The 18,923-nt window shown below is 36.8% G+C and overlaps 3 protein-coding genes across 7 annotated transcripts; 1 reads left to right on the top strand and 2 right to left on the bottom strand.

Moving 5' to 3' along the window:
- Nucleotides 1–806: 806 nt before the first annotated feature.
- On the top strand, nucleotides 807–1,768 carry LOC112522026 (centrosome-associated protein CEP250-like). Its single transcript, XM_025131080.1, has 2 exons — nucleotides 807–1,341; nucleotides 1,506–1,768. Exons 1-2 carry the CDS (start codon nucleotides 945–947, stop codon nucleotides 1,739–1,741), a joined length of 633 nt encoding a protein of 210 aa, XP_024986848.1. The 5' UTR covers nucleotides 807–944; the 3' UTR covers nucleotides 1,742–1,768.
- Nucleotides 1,769–1,838: 70 nt separating this feature from the next.
- Nucleotides 1,839–14,715, bottom strand: LOC112522024. Of its 5 annotated transcripts, none has more exons than XM_025131078.1 (18): nucleotides 14,345–14,715; nucleotides 14,051–14,109; nucleotides 13,614–13,695; nucleotides 13,360–13,440; nucleotides 12,458–12,527; nucleotides 9,702–9,783; nucleotides 9,355–9,419; nucleotides 7,042–8,046; nucleotides 6,896–6,958; nucleotides 6,763–6,809; nucleotides 6,188–6,233; nucleotides 6,023–6,102; nucleotides 5,381–5,494; nucleotides 4,247–4,328; nucleotides 3,852–3,977; nucleotides 2,899–2,979; nucleotides 2,444–2,569; nucleotides 1,839–2,115 (listed from the first exon to the last, which is right to left on the bottom strand). In XM_025131078.1, exons 3-18 carry the CDS (start codon nucleotides 13,643–13,645, stop codon nucleotides 2,038–2,040), a joined length of 2,178 nt encoding a protein of 725 aa, XP_024986846.1. In that variant the 5' UTR covers nucleotides 13,646–13,695; nucleotides 14,051–14,109; nucleotides 14,345–14,715; the 3' UTR covers nucleotides 1,839–2,037. The 5 variants fall into 5 exon arrangements, 4 of the variants coding, with proteins under 4 accessions (XP_024986846.1, XP_024986844.1, XP_024986847.1 ...); XM_025131076.1 differs by having other exon boundaries at nucleotides 13,360–13,427; nucleotides 14,345–14,709; XR_003070112.1 differs by lacking the exon at nucleotides 4,247–4,328 and having other exon boundaries at nucleotides 13,360–13,427; nucleotides 14,345–14,709.
- Nucleotides 14,716–15,511: 796 nt separating this feature from the next.
- On the bottom strand, nucleotides 15,512–18,323 carry LOC112522021 (beta-amylase 1, chloroplastic). The gene is made up of 4 exons (XM_025131072.1): nucleotides 17,502–18,323; nucleotides 17,135–17,345; nucleotides 16,684–16,794; nucleotides 15,512–16,601 (listed from the first exon to the last, which is right to left on the bottom strand). Exons 1-4 carry the CDS (start codon nucleotides 18,071–18,073, stop codon nucleotides 15,810–15,812), a joined length of 1,686 nt encoding a protein of 561 aa, XP_024986840.1. The 5' UTR covers nucleotides 18,074–18,323; the 3' UTR covers nucleotides 15,512–15,809.
- Nucleotides 18,324–18,923: the final 600 nt, after the last annotated feature.

Genomic DNA, 18,923 nt, shown 5'->3' on the forward strand with positions numbered 1-18,923 from the left:
AAGGGAAGAGAAAAATAATTAAACCATGCTTGGAAGTAGGGGTATTAAAAAAAACCGTTGGATCGCTCAAATCAGTCAAACCAAACCATTTTTGGTGGTTTGAGTGGTCTAGCTGTCCGGTTCGGTCTGAAAAATAGTCAAACCACTTTGTCTGCTTTGCAGTTTGAACGTTTCTTTGAGTGACCTGGACAGACCAACCACCTAAAATACGCATGTCTTAATGATGTTTATTTTTCACATTGTAGTCTTTACTTTTATGGCCCAGTTAGAGAAAGTTGGGCAAAAATATTATATTTTTAGTTTTTATTTCCCAATTGATTGTGTTATCTAAATTGACAAAATTCCAAAAATCCGTCAAAATTCAAATTCAAAATTCCAATCGCCCTTAGCCTTGCTTATAAAGTTTGCTCAAAATTCCAACCATTGTTATGGATTTACTTTAACTTCTTTTTTTTTCATTTGCTCAATGTGTTTTTCTAATTAGAGATGACATTTTTTTATAATTCGATATACAATTTTTCAAGTGATATTGATAAAAATTTCATTTTAGATATAGATGTCATGGCTTTTTAGTTTAAAACGTATAAAAGACCCAAACCGTCTAAACCTATCAGAACAAACCGCATTTTCTGGTCCGATTTAACCAATTTGATCACTTGCTATCAAACCGCTCGATTTGAAAATTTTCTAAACCATGATGTATGGTTTGTGGTTTTAATGGATTGCTTCTATGTCAAATTTTAACTTTTCTAATAGTCGAAGAATTGCTTTCCAGTTTCAAAAACATAATTTCTAAGATTTTTGTAGTCACGAGCCTCCATTAAGTACACGCTCCTCGGTCTTGGAGCCTCTGCACAGAATTTATATCATTTGCACAGAATTTATAAATAGGATCATATCACCCACTCAGACTCACTGGATTCATACCCATTTCAACTTCAAAAATGGGTGGTTCACAAACCAAGAGTCATGCCAATGGCTGTGAGGTAAGAATCTTGAGAGAGAAGACAAAGCTTCTCCAACAGAAGCTTGACGAGATGATGTACCTCAGAGAAACAGAGTCTCAAGTGTACGAGCAAGAGATTATGGTCCATGCGCTTAAGGAGTCCGAGTGGAAGCGAGACCGTAAATGGCTGCAAAGGGAGGTCAAGAAGCTAAGGAAGGCATTAGAAGAAAGAAACAGAGGAAGACAGATGATGGCAATGGGGAAAAAGACTGATTTGGCATTTGACCAGATGAGGGAAGAGAGAGCTCAACGAGATGAGGCTGTAGAGAAGTGGAAAAGATTGTATCTAGCAATCAAGATCGAGCTTGACAACCTCATCAACAAAGCCCATCAAGGTAACATCAACCTAGAAACTAAAAGATTACAACTTTATGTATTATTGCATCAAGTTGCTGTACCATATGGCATAAAGAAGTTGTACCTGTACATCAATTATCTGAAAGAAGAAACTTTATGCACCATGTGAGAACACAATGATGAGAGTATGACTATGCTGCAGGGGAAACAGAATCTTGGAGAGAAGAGGAAGAGTACCTGACATACGAGCTACGGAGAGAGCTAAAAGCCAAGGAAGAGACTATTGAACTTTTACAGGCGCACATAGCTTCAATAGAGCAAGAAGAATCCAGGAGGGAGCGCGAGGTGGATATACTGCGCCAGAGCTTGCGTATCATGAGCCACAAGAAGATGCCAAAGCATATCTCCAAGGGCTTCTCAAGAAATTTGCAACACTAATTCAAACTAGATTACTGATGCTTGGCTAAACAAGGTATCAGGCATTGTTAAAAAGCCAAAAAGAAAATGCAAGTAGTACATCCAAAGTGCAAAAGTTGATTAAATTTCAGATATTTGATAATCGTAGATGTAAATGTAATCATAGAGTAAAATTTTGAAGCATATGTGTTTGTTGAATGAAGGCAACCACAAATCTGAATACATGAAGTATATTATCTACAAGCATTTTGCCATGTACTGCATGATGAAAATACCATAACCATCTGGAGAGTGAACTTCAGACACTGTTATGTTTATCATACTTCTCTAACTGATGAGCTACTTCCGTCACCAGACTTTGTTTTCACAACAGTTTGGTAATTTGATCTGACATTCTGAAAAAGAGATGAAAAAAGGGTTCATGATCCACAAATTATCCAATGTGATCTCTTAACTAAAGTTAGGACCTTTCTACAAAAGAAAAGAAAACATGTATGCTAAACTTTTCTCTCCACATCATAATTAGTAAGGCGTTCGTTCTCATTGTATTGACATCTCCAATTGGACATAAAATGCGGTTATGAATTTGTTCATGAAAAAATGTAAATTCCACAAACATATAAACTGGGTAATAAGCTTTTGTTTGAAAAAGTCAAGACGTATCTTGTTCTTTGGAACCATGGAGTAATATAGCTCTAGATTATTAACCAAGCGAAACAATACCTCCAGCAGAGACACGTAATAAAAATCCTCCATATGCTGCATAAGAGCTGTTCCATCTCTGATTGAGCGGAAAATGTTTATTTCCGTGTTCAAGATTTTCTCAATGAGTTCTTTCTCACCTTTCATCTGTGCAAATATTCATGGAAAAGAGAGACAAAATTTAGAGGGACCTGTAGTTTGGCATATAGTAGCTCTTTTGACCAAAGCTGCTACATAATTGCAGGAAATGTTACACAGAGCGATACAAACAGTTATAATTTTACAATATCATGGATCTATTAGCATAGAAGAAAAGAATCAAAGGTTATACATATGGAATTGAACATACAAACAGCTGTTGTTGGTTAGAACAAGTCTACATACAGAAATATATATCACTTTCTATCGGCTGGAATGATACCAATGTAGACACAAAGAACACTACCAAAAGTTAAGTGCAAGGGACATAAACTTACAAATTCATTGACAAGAGCATCAGGGGTGGATTCCCCAATAACATCACCTTCATAACCATCTCCTAAGAGCTCTATGTTTTCCTGCAACAATATTTACTAGAATGAGAAAAATTAGACATTAATGGTAATGATCGCAAATACTTGGTTGCAATACTTATTTGCTACCAATTTGAAGGATCTAACACATGCCATCAGATGCTTGCATTCAAAGTAGATACATGCATTTCAAAACTGATCAAACAAATCATGCTTTAGTGATACCAAGCACAAACAATAAAAATGGAAACAATCCCAAGAGCTATGATGTAATCAACTTTGTCCATTTTCTATCTAAGCAACATGTTGGGCCATTGGACGGTAATTTGTTCATCATTGTCTTTGGTTAGAGAGACTACTGACATATGCTTGCATTTTCTAGCAAAATTTGATTTGTATAATTATGAAGTTGGATGCACTGGCTTAGGACCCGTGATTGAACATGGATGGCTACTCACAAGCACGAAAAAAAAAATGCATCGAAAATGGCCAAGAAGAGCTGAAGGGAAATGAAGAGCGATGACAAGATCCAAAATCAACTGTGAGACTTGAGCAAGGATCTTGTTGATTTAATCCTTCAATGCCCATGAATTTCTGTATATGCCTGTTGCTTCAAGAGCTAGTATGTTTATTTCTTTGACTCTCTAATTGGACCAGTCACACGTGATATAGCATATCAAACAATTATGTCATTCAAGCATACAGAAGCAAGTACAAAATTATTACCTAATTGTACAAAGGTGTCTACACATGAAGCAAGTATTCTGTTTTTCCTATATTTTGTTGTTTACTGATAATTCAGCATGCAAGTAAGATACCAACCAAGAAATCCATTCACAGGATTGGCAGCTTTGGCTTGTTTTCTTTAAAATACAAGGAAGAACCAAGAAGCTGATTTTGATATCCAAATACTTTACCAAGGTATTTTCTGCATCTCCAGCTGCTAGATATATAGGATGGGCTACATGGCAATAACCCATCAAACGAGGGATAGAAGGAATAATATCTCTGTGATTCACAACTCTCCAGCTGTCTTTAACTTTCTGCAATGCAAGCAGAAAATGATCAAAATGATGATTCATGGCATCGACCAAATATCTTACCAAGTAAAACAAATCATAAAACTAGAATAATAATAGAATGTAAGGTTAACAAGAAACATCTTTTAATTGGGAAAGGGAGTGAATGAGACTCTAAAAATGACAGCGGCCGATTTGATGGTTAACATACCTGCTATATGATAGGCAAAGAGCCGATGGAAAGAGAGATGGATCTAAATGACCAACTATTATCGTCAAGGACAAGAAATTACCTCATTATAGACTTCAGCAAAATTTTTGTTTCCAACTCTTGGAGATCCAAAGTTGTACATAGTTACAGAAATAGCCCCACTCCTAATAGATGTAGAGGCAGAATATCAATTTTATAAATAGGTTGTCATCATATTCCATACCATTCATTACTTGACAACCAAGATCATAACCTACACAAAATAATATGTAGAGACCTGCAGTCACATATGATCTCCTATTTAAATCATGGTTTACAGTATAACATTGATCTGGCTTTGAAAATGGGGAGTTTATTCAACAGGAACTAAATATAAGGGTGCTCTTCTAGTTCAAATTATTTTGGGAAAGAGTCGGGTGTGAAAGGTGTGCATCAGTGCCACTTAACTTCCTGGTTGTGATCTGGACTCGTGATCATGAGTCAGTACACCTTGCCTCGTAATCTAGGCTGCTTATCATAGGTCAATACACTCTGCAGAGATGACAACTTAAGCATTGGCTGTCCAAAGAAAAGTAGGTTTTAATTACAGAGACAACAGAATCAAGTTATCACTCTAATGCCCATTTGATTTACTATAGCATTGAAAATTGCTGCTCTACTCTTGGGGGGTAGAGGACAAGTCTGTGTACCCCCCCCCCCCCCCCCCGGGGCACCTCTGAGTGGGATAATCTGGGTTCGTTTTGTTTGGATTTATTTACTATGGCATCGAACTTACACTCAGGACTGAGTGGAAGAAGTTATTGAGATGCAAAACTAAATGGAGGTGACCATACACATGATGTTGGAGGAAACATCATATTTATTAGTCCGATTCCAATATCAGTGAAAAGCCACCAGATATAAGCCAACCCTCAATCCTCCAACTGCAGAAAGAACATGATAATCATTTCCTAAATTTAATAACTACAACCAACCTGCTTCTATACTAATAAAAAAGTTATAAACCCAGATGATATTAATCAACTAGCACTTGTATTCCACATTGTTTATCTAAACAGTTTTTAAGTCTCAGATGGTATCATACAGTTCAGAAAATTGTGAAATATGAATTGTAGCTACCAAAACAACATCAGTCACAGCTTAATGATCAAAGTATAGGAACTCCACAATTCATTTGCCAGTAGGATAGCGATGAGCCATCGAATGGAACACTCACTTTGCTAATTGACTGGACGATAGTTCAAGAGCAAGCAAGGTTGCCAGTGCACCGCCTAAACTATGACCTGTCACATAAACATGCCATTTGGATGCCTGATCAGCACCATCGTCTCTGCCATGAAAATATATTTGTTTCGTTATTAATATCAGGCACCATGGATATCGTTATATAATATAATGTTGATTATCAGTAGCCATTAGGAAAGTACCAAGGGTTTTCACGTATTTGTGCATGTATGTACTTATGTGTGCATTTGTGAGTTGTCCAAGAAGACAAATGATGTCATAAGATGACCATGGTAAGACAATCTAGCTAGTTACAAATCTCAAATACTTTATATAGGTTCCAGAAAAGGAAACATGCAACAACGTTTGTCTTAGTTCCTATGTAGTGTAACGATGATTTTTTTTCTCAACTAGTGTAAAAAGCTTTCAAATCTTCCTATTTTGATACCAATTTACCTAATAATCAAGTAAAATCTTAAGTGACACCGGTTTTTTGTTGAGTTGACAATTGTCCTTAAGAAAAGTACCATGTATTGCCATATTTTGCACCAATTGAGAACAATGAATCCCTCCCTATCATCAATCTATGTGAAGGTTGACAAGAAAAGAGGAACATACAGCATCATGAACTTACTGATACCCAGTAGCTGCTTTAATGAGAGAGATGATCCTTGTCCTGACCGAGTCATATGCACTTAAAAACCCTGAGTGAACCTGATGATAACATAACATCATTTGATAATGTATATGCAATAGTGTAGATGCATCATATGAAATATAACATATCATAAGGAGATACCTGAACTTCTTCCTTAAAATCACCACCGATTCTCTCAGGGTTTAGCCTACAAGAGATAAGGAAAAGTAAAGAACAGCATGCAACTGCAGTATCTTTCTTTTTATGGAAGGCATGAAACCACAGCATCTTCTTAACTGTCGCTTATTTCAAGACTAGAATTTTAACTGGAGGAAGAAAACCAATAATTGGAATTTGCATGCTAGAAGACCTTACATCTGCTGGTGCAATGTTAAAAAAACGTTAAAAAGATATTGCTTACATTTGCACATATCACGAGGCGTTTACAAGCAGATAACAGATATATTCAAGGATTGAAGTGTCAAATTGTTTTGATCATCACACCTTCTAGATTATAAAGAAAAAATTGACAAACTATGGTTGATTTAGCAAGGAGCATGGCAGCATATGTGAGTTACGTAACTACGAACATCTTTATCATCATAGAAAGAATCATCATCATGGATCATCAAAGGAACTAAACAGTGCGGAACTATTATCCAAAATTATCAGAGTAGTACAAGTCAAAGGAAAACATAATCATACAAGACAATTTTTAGGTGGCAATGTATAATTACCCGGCAGGAGCCAGCATTAAATCAGTTCGCAAGTCCTTCCATCTAACCTGGATCAGCCCATTATCAGAATATAAGGGAATAAATCATTTCAAATAATTCACTGGTATTGTGGTATTGATTGAATTTGACCTACTTGTTCTGTTCCCCTGAAGGCAACAACTAATCTTTTCCGTGCCGAATCACGCCAAATTGCCACCTATAGTTCTCTGTAAGTCACTTCTTGACGAAATACAGTCATACCAACAGTACTTGACTTTAACTAATAGGAATTAGGGTGACCTGTGTATCGGTGATTGAGTTATCCAAGAAACATATCTTCTCAAACTCCGACTTGATAAAACTTGGGTGGCCCAATGAAGTTGCTAACATCGCCCAAGCCTCCATCGCACTCTCAGCAGTTGAAAAGAGAGCTCTCATCTCCTCGGCTTTTCTTTCATCCAAGACTGGTTCACCATATGAGCTTTCAGACTTCTCACTTTTAAGACATTCAGGAGCATGCTTTTCCTCCTTGGTAACATCCTCTTTGGTATCACTCTTTGCTAAAAGACCACCATCCTTGGTTAGCTCAGAAACTGTAGCATTCAGAACCATCAAAGTTCCCAAGAGAGAATCAGTTTGCCTCAACAAATCTTGTGTGACCTTCTTAATATCAGGAAATGATGACTGAACAGTGCTATTAGTTGAAGTATCGGTCGTTTCATCATCATTAAGAGCATCTTGGCCACTTGGAGTTGCAAGCCCGGCTTCTATATAACCTGCTTCTGCAATGCTTTGTGAAAGAAGTCCTACTCTGCTCAATAAATCAAATCCTTCCCATTTAATCTTTTCAGGAGCAGGGAGACCGAGTTGCTTAACAACATTCTGATTAACGGTATCAGCAAAAGTCTTCCAAAAATCTTTGTCAGATTGTGAACTCACATCCATTTGAGTCACAATGGTATCAACATTCATCTCATCTTTTTGGTTGCTTTCATATTTTAAAGAATCTTCTGGACCTTGGTATGTCTGTACTATGTCTGACTGAGTGTTCAAATTACTAGATATCCTGGAATCTTCTCCAGCATACTTGTCATCATCTGAAGATCCATCCCTCTGGATGTATGCATCATTTATAGACTTTAACTGCCCAAAAGCATACTCAACAAACTGGCGTGCTTGTATAGGTTCTGAGCCAACAACTTTTCTCAACGTAGATTCAAAACCATTATTTCGAAGAAATTCTGGTAAAAAGGGTATCCTCCAATTCTTTTCTTCCTCGATTGTATCAAAGCTCTTAAATTTAACCTGAATCATATTTTATGGAATCTGTTAAGTTTATGAGAAACATACAGATATACCCCCATTCCAAAATAAATGCAAAAACTTCCTTTTTAGGGTGTCCCAAAATAAATGCAACATTTCCCTTTTTTGGCAAAGTTTCAATCCACTATTACCATTCTGTGCAATAGTATGTATTACAAAGCATTGATTCTGGTCAACATGTGTAACTGAAGGGCATGCTAGTTACTAGACACTTCCATTGAACTATGTCCTCAGCTAAACGTATATTCTGGGACAGAGTGAGTAATGTTTGCTAAAGAAATAAAATTCTGTAATTAACAATTGGCTCAATTATTTCAGCCCACCATGAAAAATTAAAGCTTTGGTTGTGAATTCAAATGTGGCAGATAAATAAAGGCACATATCTGCAACGAGCGCAACTCTCGTGTTTAGTTGCCATCATTGGAGTCTGGGCCGTGTCTCAGTCCCAGTGTGGCTGATCATCCTCGAACTGAGGACGGGTTTTTGGAGTTAGCTCACCCTCGCGGGATCGCGGGACTTAACCCAACACCTTACGGCACGAGCTGACGACAGCCATGCACCACCCCTTCGCTCAATGAGAAAATGAGTCCAATTCTAAAGGATCAAACATTTGACTTGTAACACACTATTCCTAGTCTGCAGATTCTCAAAGTCGAAATTCATCTACCAATATATTAAGTATTCCTACCTTACACAACCTACAAGCTCCCCTAGATACCACTTATTCTAGTTAAAATCCTTGGGTTTTTCATCTAGTGACAATATTTAAGTATCTGACTGATCAACCTGAGTAGTCTTTAGAAGAAGTTTCACCATGTCAATCTGATTGAAGGTCTTGTAAATCAAAGTTCAAGATGTGGTATAGCAAGAACCTACAACTCAAGAACTATTTCAGCTGCATCATGAATTGTTTTCTGTGTTCTTTTGGACACCATGGCATCTGGCGCCTTTGGACCAGCTAACCCGTGACATCCATGCAAAGCACCCCTTCCACATGGGGAGGCCAAACTATAGGCCTTTCAGCCAGCAGGCATGACCCGTAAAGAAAATTGACAGCACCAAGTAGGATTTGAACCTAGACATGATGCTTAATGAGGTATTTATAACTGAAGGTCAGTATGTCACACTACAACAGACTTCTTCCCAATCAATAAGTTAGCAAACAATTCAAAAGAGTTGTGTACACCAATCATTAAAAAATATAAAGGAACAACTAAGGTTGGCTGATACATGGAGCTTTCGTGACCAATCATTAGATCAGCAATGTAATATTCATTCACAGAAACATACCTCTAGCTGTACCTTTCCACCACCTCCCATCCCCTCCAATTCAACTAGCACCTCATGTGAATTTCCTGGTGAACATGGTTGTATGATTTAGTGACACTATGAAGACTTCTATAGTTCATAAAATCATTTTTCTTCTCTGCCCCAGAATGATCGCTATATCCGTCAACCATTACAAGAGAACTGGGATATCCTGTGTTAACTTATCTAATTCGTGTCTTTTCGAATTTGTACATGGAAAGAGACTACATGGCATAAGAAATAATTGTCTACTCGCATAGACACTTAAGGTGCATGGTTTAGTGACTAAAAGCATCCAAAAATTCAACAAACAAGTAAAGAAAACTTACCATCACAGATGGACTCCAAATTGACACTGGAATTTCCCATACGTTTATGAGGGGTCACAAGATTCGCATCCCAAGCTGCAACCTGAAGTACAGGCATGTGACATAAAAGACATAAATCATCAGGATTCCGGAATACAAGATTATGTTGTAAAAAATGAAACATTTGATTTCAACCAGGCATAACAACAGAAAGTCAGTAATGACCAAACGTAACAACATATGCTGAAAAAAATTCTGGGTATGTGTCGAAGGTCTGGCTGTACCTTTTAAGTTATGATTGTGAATTAGAGGTATAAGGAGTCTGTATCATCATGAACTTGACAAAGCTATAAAAAAGGCTTAGAGATGATGTGAATAAATATGAAATACTGAATAATCAATGAGTTTGCTTTGTTTGGAGACAAATAGGTAGTTTATGAGACTAATAAATAAATAAAAGGTACCTCTATATATATATATATATATATATATATATATATATATATATATAGGGACAATATCAAATATTAACCAAAATTTTTTGTGTTAACTTTGCAAACCATGTCAACCAATCACAATTTATTCTTCTATTAGGTATCTATCATGTTCACAATTTAATGTCAAGGGTAATTGAGTCATTTCATTTGCTATCTAACTCCCATACCATTAAAGAGGAGWTACAAARTCATAAAAWTCYTAAAAATATACATTTATAATATTGATATTTTTATTTATTTTTTTATTCTTGATCTTCCATTTTTATTGTTTTATGAGTTTTTGATTCGTGGAGGAAACACGATAGTAAAATCTTCGGTATCGTTCAAGCTATTATGGATAAACACATTGGAAAAAAAAATCGACAACATTGAGAAGATTAAAATGGTTTATGGTGACAATCGGAGTTCGAGTTCGGGAAGTGAAGAAATTAACCAAAGCGAATGTCTTGGTAATGRATTAATATTTTATTAAACTCGTTTTAATCGAAATTATGCTTATTATGATGTGTTGTGTTTCTTGTAGTTCATATTGTGTTGATAACTTTTTTCTTTAATTATTAATACGTATCTAATTCACATGTTCAAATGGAAGTACATGCACGACTCATTTCATATTGTCATATTAATACGTATCTAGAGGTCATTGGTAATGCTTAATTGAGAAATCGCATAGTTAACTAGAGTTGATTAGGAATTAAGGATTAGATCGATTGAATACAAGTGTACTGAAAACAAGTAGCATGGCATCATGAAAATACAAAGAAGAGCATGAAGAAGATAATGAAGGGAAAAAAAGGAATTTATTATATTTGCAAAATTTATCAATACTTTATGGGCGCACAATATTCAAGAAAAGATTAGAAAGTTCACGAATAGAGCAAGTACGGAACTAGAAAATGGTGAAGACATGATTTAATATTCAAAACACATAGATTATATTAGCCCTATTTTGAAATGATAAAAGTTGCAATTTGGTGTGCTTCATATTTAGACTCGATGATGTTCATTCTTGATTGTGCCTTTTTGTTTATAATTACTAGATTGTTATCCATTTAGGATTTTAATTTTGTATTCAGACTTTGGATACTCTGCGATTCTGTTATGTAGGGTTCTCGATAAAATAGACCAACCCCTTGTTGCTTCAGCCTTATGTTTCTTTGATTACTCCAGAGATCATTGTGTTATTTTATTTTATGAGAGATGCTTACAAATGTTGTTTTTATCTCAAAATAAATCCATTTTGAAAAATGTTCCGTATTTTATTATTTTGTACTCCACATCCATGATAACAATTTGGCATGCCTGGTGTTTCTATTCCGACAATAGGTAGGTAATCAGGGTTGACATGGGTTGTTGAAGAGAGCTGCATGCTTTTGAAAGATGTTTATTTAGAAATTTTCTTTCAGTTTACATTGGTGTGGATATTGTAGATTTAGATTTGGAAAGCATGTTGTATTTATATATCGGAGATGAGTAATAATGATTTACAATGATATTAAATTACTGATTTTTATTTTGGAGATACATAGTGCTCTGTTCGGTTTATTTGGGGTGTGACTAGATCCTTCCTTTCTATTTCAGGAAGAAAATGTTACACATGCCCTCTCTGTGGAAGATCAGTTTTTTATCAACTTGCCAGAGATGTATCTAGCTTTACATGTGATACAGTGGACTAATAAAAAATTACAAATGCAAAACTGATCAAGGAGCTAAAACCATGAATGTCAGAATATTGTAGAAACATCTGATAGACAGTAAACCAACTTTAGGAATAAAGTAGGGTAAAGTAAACCAACTTTAGGTGTAAAGTAAGGTAGTGACACTGACAGGAAAGACTCTTATCCTTTGTCATCCATTTCTACTCTTAATGTCTCAAGTACCTGTCTCTAAGGTGTCTTGCATAGTCGTGGATATAATCTCCAAAGGGTATTTGACAAGGGGGAAAAAGTGAGAGAGAATTTAATTAAATTTTTTGTAAATATCCAACAAGACTGTTGACTCATATGAGTCCTCTAAAGTTTGATTACACAACAAAATCTCTTATGCAAGTATTAGCAGAAGTAACAAAAATGATAATATGTTAAACATGAAAAAAACAAAATGCCTACTTAATTTGATGTCCAGTACTTAAATATGCTACAAAGAGATTGATAAGAAAAAAAGTGAGCCCCACTCCATTCAGAATTCAATGCCAACCAAAAAAAAGAAGAGTGCAATAGCTTACTAAGAATACCACTTGGAGTGGACACTAAATTTGTTCACTTAAAATGCATTAACGACCTGAAGATCATTCGTTGGCGGATTCTTGATGTATAAAGTGAGTTCCTCATTCCAAGTTGGTTCCTTTGTCCTGACAGAACTCAAAGATTCCTTTAGCTTTTAAATAAAAAATTCATTGAATAAGTTGCATATATTTAGATAAGTTTAACGAATGAAGTTATATGTAGCATTTTTGTAGGCAATGAATTCCTTGCAATGAGAAAATAGACTGTGTATGTGTGATTTGTGAATCCATGGTGGTGAAGCGAACATGGGAGTGACCCAAGGGAGTGCAGGAGCCAGGGGGCTTCTTCACTGTGAGGAATTTCACATTCACATATTCCATATAAGTTGTAAGAACTCAATTAATTCACTGCAAATGTTAGTTTAAGTATCTTTGGAGCCTCCATATAAACTATGGAAAGATTCAAACAAACAACAAGAGATACCACAAGAAACAGCAACTAACATAGTATCATTGTTCCTGAGCATGCAAAGGCATATGGAGCTGGGTCTCTAATGCATCATAAATCTGTGGCTTTAAATGAATGAGAGTGTCTATGTATGTATTGCTTCCCGTGATCCACATGAAATTGTTTATTTCATCATAGGTTCCTCAAAGAAAGAAGACTGATTAAAATTACATACAACTTAACACTCAACTAGGCCCAATGGTGAAGTCCTTTCCCTGGGAAAAAGCGCATGACTTGATATAATTTTGAAGTCCTTCCACAACCCCATTTTATGTACATTTTTAATCATCTTTTTGGTAAGCTATGCTGCTGCTTCTGGAATTGTTGATGTCTAGTTAAACATATATAGTTGTTTATTACTAGAAAGTACATTGATTTGTCTTCCACCACAGAAAATACAAGCCAGTTAGACAGTTATAAGGACAATGAGAACAATTCAATATACTTAACCCCCATTTAACATTGCTTTTAACGATCTGACTATCCAATTGCAACACCACATATGGATCACTTGTTCCCTGAAAGAAGAAACTGAGGATCACATGAGAACAATTAAAGCTGATAAATGGGTCTTTACACATAATATAAGAATAAAGCGTATCGATTTTCTAATCCCAGAAATTGACCAAATGGTGCTACCATGCTAAATAAATGTAAAAGTAGAACACTTAAAGCAAAGCAAATACATGCAGAAGAGAGGTTACCCATGGATCCATGGCAGGAAATTCATAACCATTCTTAAGCTTTACAAATAACTGGCCATCATAAATCTCACGAAGAAATGACCTGACAAAAGAAAGCCAAACTTCAACCTTACAAAGTCTCAGACAAAGATATCTGCCAGAACCTAGAGTCGGTAGATAACTTATCACTGAAACGCAAATAGTTATAATATATGCTACGCCAAAAGCTAAAAATGATGCAAGCTGCTGGCACCTATACCAACTGGCTCATTACCAACTAATACATGCATAAAAGTTCACCAAAACACAAGCCTTCCATGACTCAACTGGCTTTAAAAAGAGTGAGTAACTCGGTCAACTTAAGGAAGCTCCCACAAAACTTGGATTCACTACCAACTTAAAAATTGAAATCCATTTCTGGTTCTTTGAGATGAGGGAAAAAGAAGATGATAGCATACTCTGAAAGAATCACAGTCTGACAACCAGCGGCATCCACCTCGCTCTTTCCAATATTTTCCTGATAAACAACCAAGAGGCACAAATCAGATTCTCTGTTCTATTTATTTTCTATACGTGGATCTTTATACAAGAGAACCACAAGATCATAATTCCCCCGTAAGAAGATGCATCTCTAACATAATTAATAGGTGTAAGCAATCTTGAAACTCTTGATGTAAACTGCAAGAAAAATCTAAAGGAATTCTTTTACGATTGCATAAAGATTGCTTAGAGGCAGAAGACCAAAACTTAACAGTAGGGGTTGTATAGGCTTCAAATGCAAATCCGGCAAGAACGACCGCACGATTAATATCAAATGGAGTCCTTTCAATCTCCTCGTGCAACAAAGCGGTTTCCATATCGGAAGTTGATTTATTGTTGTAACAAAGTGAAAAATATCCATGGCGACTTCTAGTATTGGAGCTTGAAAGCGCGAGTTTCAGCGAAAAGGGTGCGATGAGATTAGGGTTTCGGAAGAAGGGAAATCTTGGTAAGTTAAGGTTGGGAGTAGAAGAATAGAAGAAGTAGAAGGGAGTTTTGTAGGATGGAAGATTGGCAGCCATGGATAAGAAATGAAAACCAAAGTGTATAAGGGAGTGTGTGCTCAGAAAAAAACTGTGAACTCAGGGAAAGAAGAAGAATGAGAATTCTAGAATGTAGACATCGCGGTCGTCACCGTAAACGTTAAAACGTCGGCGCCAACTCACTTAACGGTCAATTCAAAAAATATCTAATACAATAATTATAATTCTAAAATTCAATTTTAATTGAATGTTTAAATGTTGGAAAAATACACACAAATTTTGTAAAGTTTTCATTTCTTAACAGGCCACAATTTTTTTTAAAAATATAAAAAAAGTCCAACAAATTTTGTTTATAAGATACAGAAAACCCAATAGATCAATAACAAAACAAGTCAAAAGAAAAAACAGACACAATCAAATAAGCCACTAGGATATAAATCTCGTCAAGAATCTATTGAACATCGAGAGCTAAAACCCCAAACTAGACTTCAAGATGCAAATCCATTGTTTCCGGATGAAGAAAACAAGCATTCGTGTGGGTTACAACACGAGTCCGTCCATCTTACCTATGTCTTTTTAATCCGATTCGAAATCCAAAAGCAATTGGATTTTCATACACTAAATTTAGAATCGGTTGCTCACAAATCGAAAAAACCAAGTTATTCCGAGATCACGTATATAGCGAACCAAAAAGTTGATTGCCACACCATTCTTGTAGACCGCCGAAATGACATAATGGATCTTGAGTTGATACATTACACGACATTAATTTAAAAACGATCCTAATCAACATTTTTATATTTAGAGATGAGCCTTTAAGGACAATCTACGGATACATTCTTATAGTTAGATAACCTTTTAAACACGATATGCAGATATAATATAAAAAGACATATACGATATAAGAGGTAGTTCATTCAACAATATTGGGCAATCGATTCCACATACAACTCTAACCTTCCATGTCACAAACTAAACCTCAATTCGGTTCTTTCTAATGGTTAAAAATTAAATTATATGCAACGTTTGGATATTTGCTGTGTACTTTCACAGAAATTATACAACAAAAGCGTGTGTGTGTGTGTATATATATGTATATATAATATGGCTTCTATAAAAACCCACCATTTATTACAGACGTCACCTGTTAATTATACAACTGCTCTACTACTATTACCCCCATACCATATTTGTTTTAGTGCATAAGTGCAACAACAGCTTCCTGCACCAATGGCTCAGTCACATGCACGAAATGCTCAGCCTCCCTCTCCACTTGCTCCCAACATTTGTGCGCATCTTTCCCTTCTTTCATCTTTTTCACAAAAGCCACAAACTTCCTCCAGTTATCAGCCTGAAACAACTCAGGGTTCATCCTTAGATACGTAAATGCGCACATCTCGTCATTCTCAGATAACGAAGCCGCCTTCAAGATCTGCTCATGTGCATAATCATCGTATCTTGGCAAAGCATTTTCTCCAGCCAATGCTACCTGTGCTTCTTGGGTGGCCAATGTCACTTGTTGCACCAATTTCTCAGGTGCGCATTGAGCCTCTTGAGGCTGCTCATGATCACGCATCTCAATGCATGTGAAATTGAAAACTGCACCATGGCGGGCCAACATTCTGGCAATTGGAAGGTAACCATCTCGGTAACGGGTGTTGTAGTACCCTGCAGTGAGTTCGGGTGCATGGGATCGTGTTCCATAATGCCAGTGGATACCTGCAACCTTGACTGAGATCTTGACGCTCAGGTTCTCAAAAATAGAGGTGGCAGATGACAGTATCCTTTCTCCATGATCTAATAACATTTGAGAATACCAGGAGAGGAAGAAGTCACCATACTCACTGTTCCACCCACCACATTCCTTCTTGAAGAAATTGGTGTCTTCGGGCCAATTGTTGTATTCCCCTGCATCCGTAGGCCCAGTGCTGCCCCATTCTGGCTTACCATAGTTTTCAGCTGCAGCTTGCAAGCTACTCAGCATATACTGCAAACACAACACTCATCATGTAAACAATTGATGCAACAGCCTACAAACAAACACAAGAAAGAAAAATTGTATATAATACCTTGTCGTAACACTGGAAGGCTCCAATTCCTGGGAATTTCCATATTCCGTCTTTCTCTGGGTAAGATGGGTATCGAAGCTCTCCAGCTGGACCCATTCCAACTTGAATTTCCTATATAAACATAGAAACCCCACATGCCAAATTAACATATATATATATAATAGCCAAAAACCAATCATCATGAACCCTATATATGCTTGTATCCCACATACAGCTTAAGTTTAGAATATCTGGGTACTTGAAATCTGAAGTACAAGAATAAGATTCAATAAAATTTTATGACGTATAGTTCTTTCAAGTTTGAGCCTTTAAACTAGTAGCAATCAATGTAAGTGTTAAGAGACAACAAAAATACCCTACTCATTGTCGATTGATTTGAAATCAAGAGCCCCCATTTGTAATATAAATCAAAATGTTGCAGGTAACATACATAATAGATAAGAATGATTACCACAATGGTGTCACCAAGAAGATGACTGAATTTGTCCCTGAAAGAACGCATGTAGTCAGAGTAGCACTGAATGGGCGTCCTGCCCTTGAGGCATGGGATGGTGTCGCAACCAAGGGAAAGATATTCATTATTCCTCCTTCCCCATTGATCTGTGTATGCCAGGTCAGGGTCATCATTGATTTCTTCTAATACCCACTTTGGAAGGGGTATACTGCAAAAGTTTGATGAGAATGTTAAAAAAGGGGTATCCATGTGTTACGTAAATACTGATATGATAGTGTAAGGTAGAAATGCAGAAGCAAACTTATAAAGCTTTTTGGTTAGTTTAATTGAATAATAAAGCATAGGAAAGAAGAAAATGACTGACGTGCAAGAGTCACCAACGTTGCCGCCACATTGATGGAAGGACATCACCGCCTGTACCTTTAGCCCATGCTTCTTGGCCATCTCCAACAGCTCCGCATAACCACCCCAATTATACTCTCCCGGAACATCCCTTTCCACCAATCCCCACCACACATCCATCATTATCCCCTCCACTCCGGCGCTCTTCAACGCCTGTAAACTCGCGTTCATCGCCTTCCTCCTATTCACTCCGTTCCCCATCGTCACACTATCCAACGGCATCATCACATAAACCGGAACCCCCTTCCCTTCCTTGTTCCCAACACCGCCACTTGTATGTTCTCTCGGAGCTTCCATCAACGCCTGACACGCCACGGACAGATCCGCCCTCATTCCGCCTCTTACGGGACTCATGGGCGGAGACGGCGATAGCCTATCCATCTCCGCCCCTTGTTTCTGTACCGAAACACGGATATTCGCAGGTGGTGACCTCCACACAGCCGACGCACTAACTGCTGCTGTTGTTGGTTCTCCTCCATCGGATGCGACCGGAGTCGCAGACAAAGCTCCGATCTGGTTTAAACTCATCGCCATTAAAGTTGTTCCACAAAATTGAGGAAATGAGAGACGATTAACACAAGACGAAACTCGGATTATGGATATAAATGTACAAGTAAATCTTAATTTGGCAAGAATTTCTCCTTAAATCTGCTACGAAAGAGATTTGTTGTGTGAGATTCGATGAGAAAAGGGATGTGAAGGCGTTGGGGGTATATATAGGAATAGGAATAGGAATAGGAACAGGAGAGTTCGAGATTCAAGAAAGACTAACCGAAATATGCACAATTTAAGTTGTAAGCAATTAGAATTTGCAATATATATATATATATATATAATCTACAGAGATGATCTTTAACGAACCGTTAAGCTTGTAACACGTGGAAGAGTATGGGCCACGGCGGAGGCGACGGCTGTTCAAGTCACGTGCGTTGGACGGTGGGATATTATGTTGCGTGAAGCTTCCGCTTGAATTGACAAGTACCATGTGACACTTGGGGAGAGCTGACTCACCCATCATCCAAATGAGGTGGGTAAATGGAGACCCGCCCATTTGAATGAATGGAACCACGGAGTGCGGGTCGGGCCAGAAAAACAATTTTGTAATCTTTTATACACATCAGATCAAATTAATTATGTCTATTTGTTTTAGGGGAGTGTTAATGACGGGGGGTGCTAATGGCACCCCTTATAGGGGTGTGTTGATTGTGTTGGGAATTGTGTTGAGATTAAAATTTAGAAAACATCAAATCAATTTTAAAAATATATTATATTTAATTATTATTAGTATTTAATATATATATATATATCAATTAATTAAGTTATATTATATAATTATATATATAATCTTTATATACTTTACATATATTATATAATATTTTTATTT

This window comes from Cynara cardunculus (genome assembly GCF_001531365.2).
Source record: "Cynara cardunculus var. scolymus isolate 2C chromosome LG 11, CcrdV1, whole genome shotgun sequence".
Taxonomy (NCBI): Eukaryota; Viridiplantae; Streptophyta; class Magnoliopsida; order Asterales; family Asteraceae; genus Cynara; species Cynara cardunculus.

What these genes read in the sequence shown, in the direction of transcription:
- LOC112522026 (XM_025131080.1), top strand. Translation starts at nt 945, where the DNA reads ATGGGTGGTTCACAAACCAAGAGTCATGCCAATGGCTGTGAGGTAAGA. An exon ending in CATCAACAAAGCCCATCAAG is followed by an intron (nt 1,342 to 1,505) that starts GTAACATCAACC and finishes ACTATGCTGCAG; the next exon opens with GGGAAACAGAATCTTGGAGA.
- LOC112522024 (XM_025131076.1), bottom strand. Translation starts at nt 14,653, where the DNA reads ATGGCTGCCAATCTTCCATCCTACAAAACTCCCTTCTACTTCTTCTAT. An exon ending in CCTTCAGGGGAACAGAACAA is followed by an intron (nt 6,810 to 6,895) that starts GTAGGTCAAATT and finishes GGGCTGATCCAG; the next exon opens with GTTAGATGGAAGGACTTGCG. An exon ending in GAGATGCAGAAAATACCTTG is followed by an intron (nt 2,980 to 3,851) that starts GTAAAGTATTTG and finishes ATATTGTTGCAG; the next exon opens with GAAAACATAGAGCTCTTAGG.
- LOC112522021 (XM_025131072.1), bottom strand. Translation starts at nt 18,073, where the DNA reads ATGGCGATGAGTTTAAACCAGATCGGAGCTTTGTCTGCGACTCCGGTC. An exon ending in AACGTTGGTGACTCTTGCAC is followed by an intron (nt 17,346 to 17,501) that starts GTCAGTCATTTT and finishes AAACTTTTGCAG; the next exon opens with TATACCCCTTCCAAAGTGGG. An exon ending in TTCTTGGTGACACCATTGTG is followed by an intron (nt 16,795 to 17,134) that starts GTAATCATTCTT and finishes ATGTTTATATAG; the next exon opens with GAAATTCAAGTTGGAATGGG.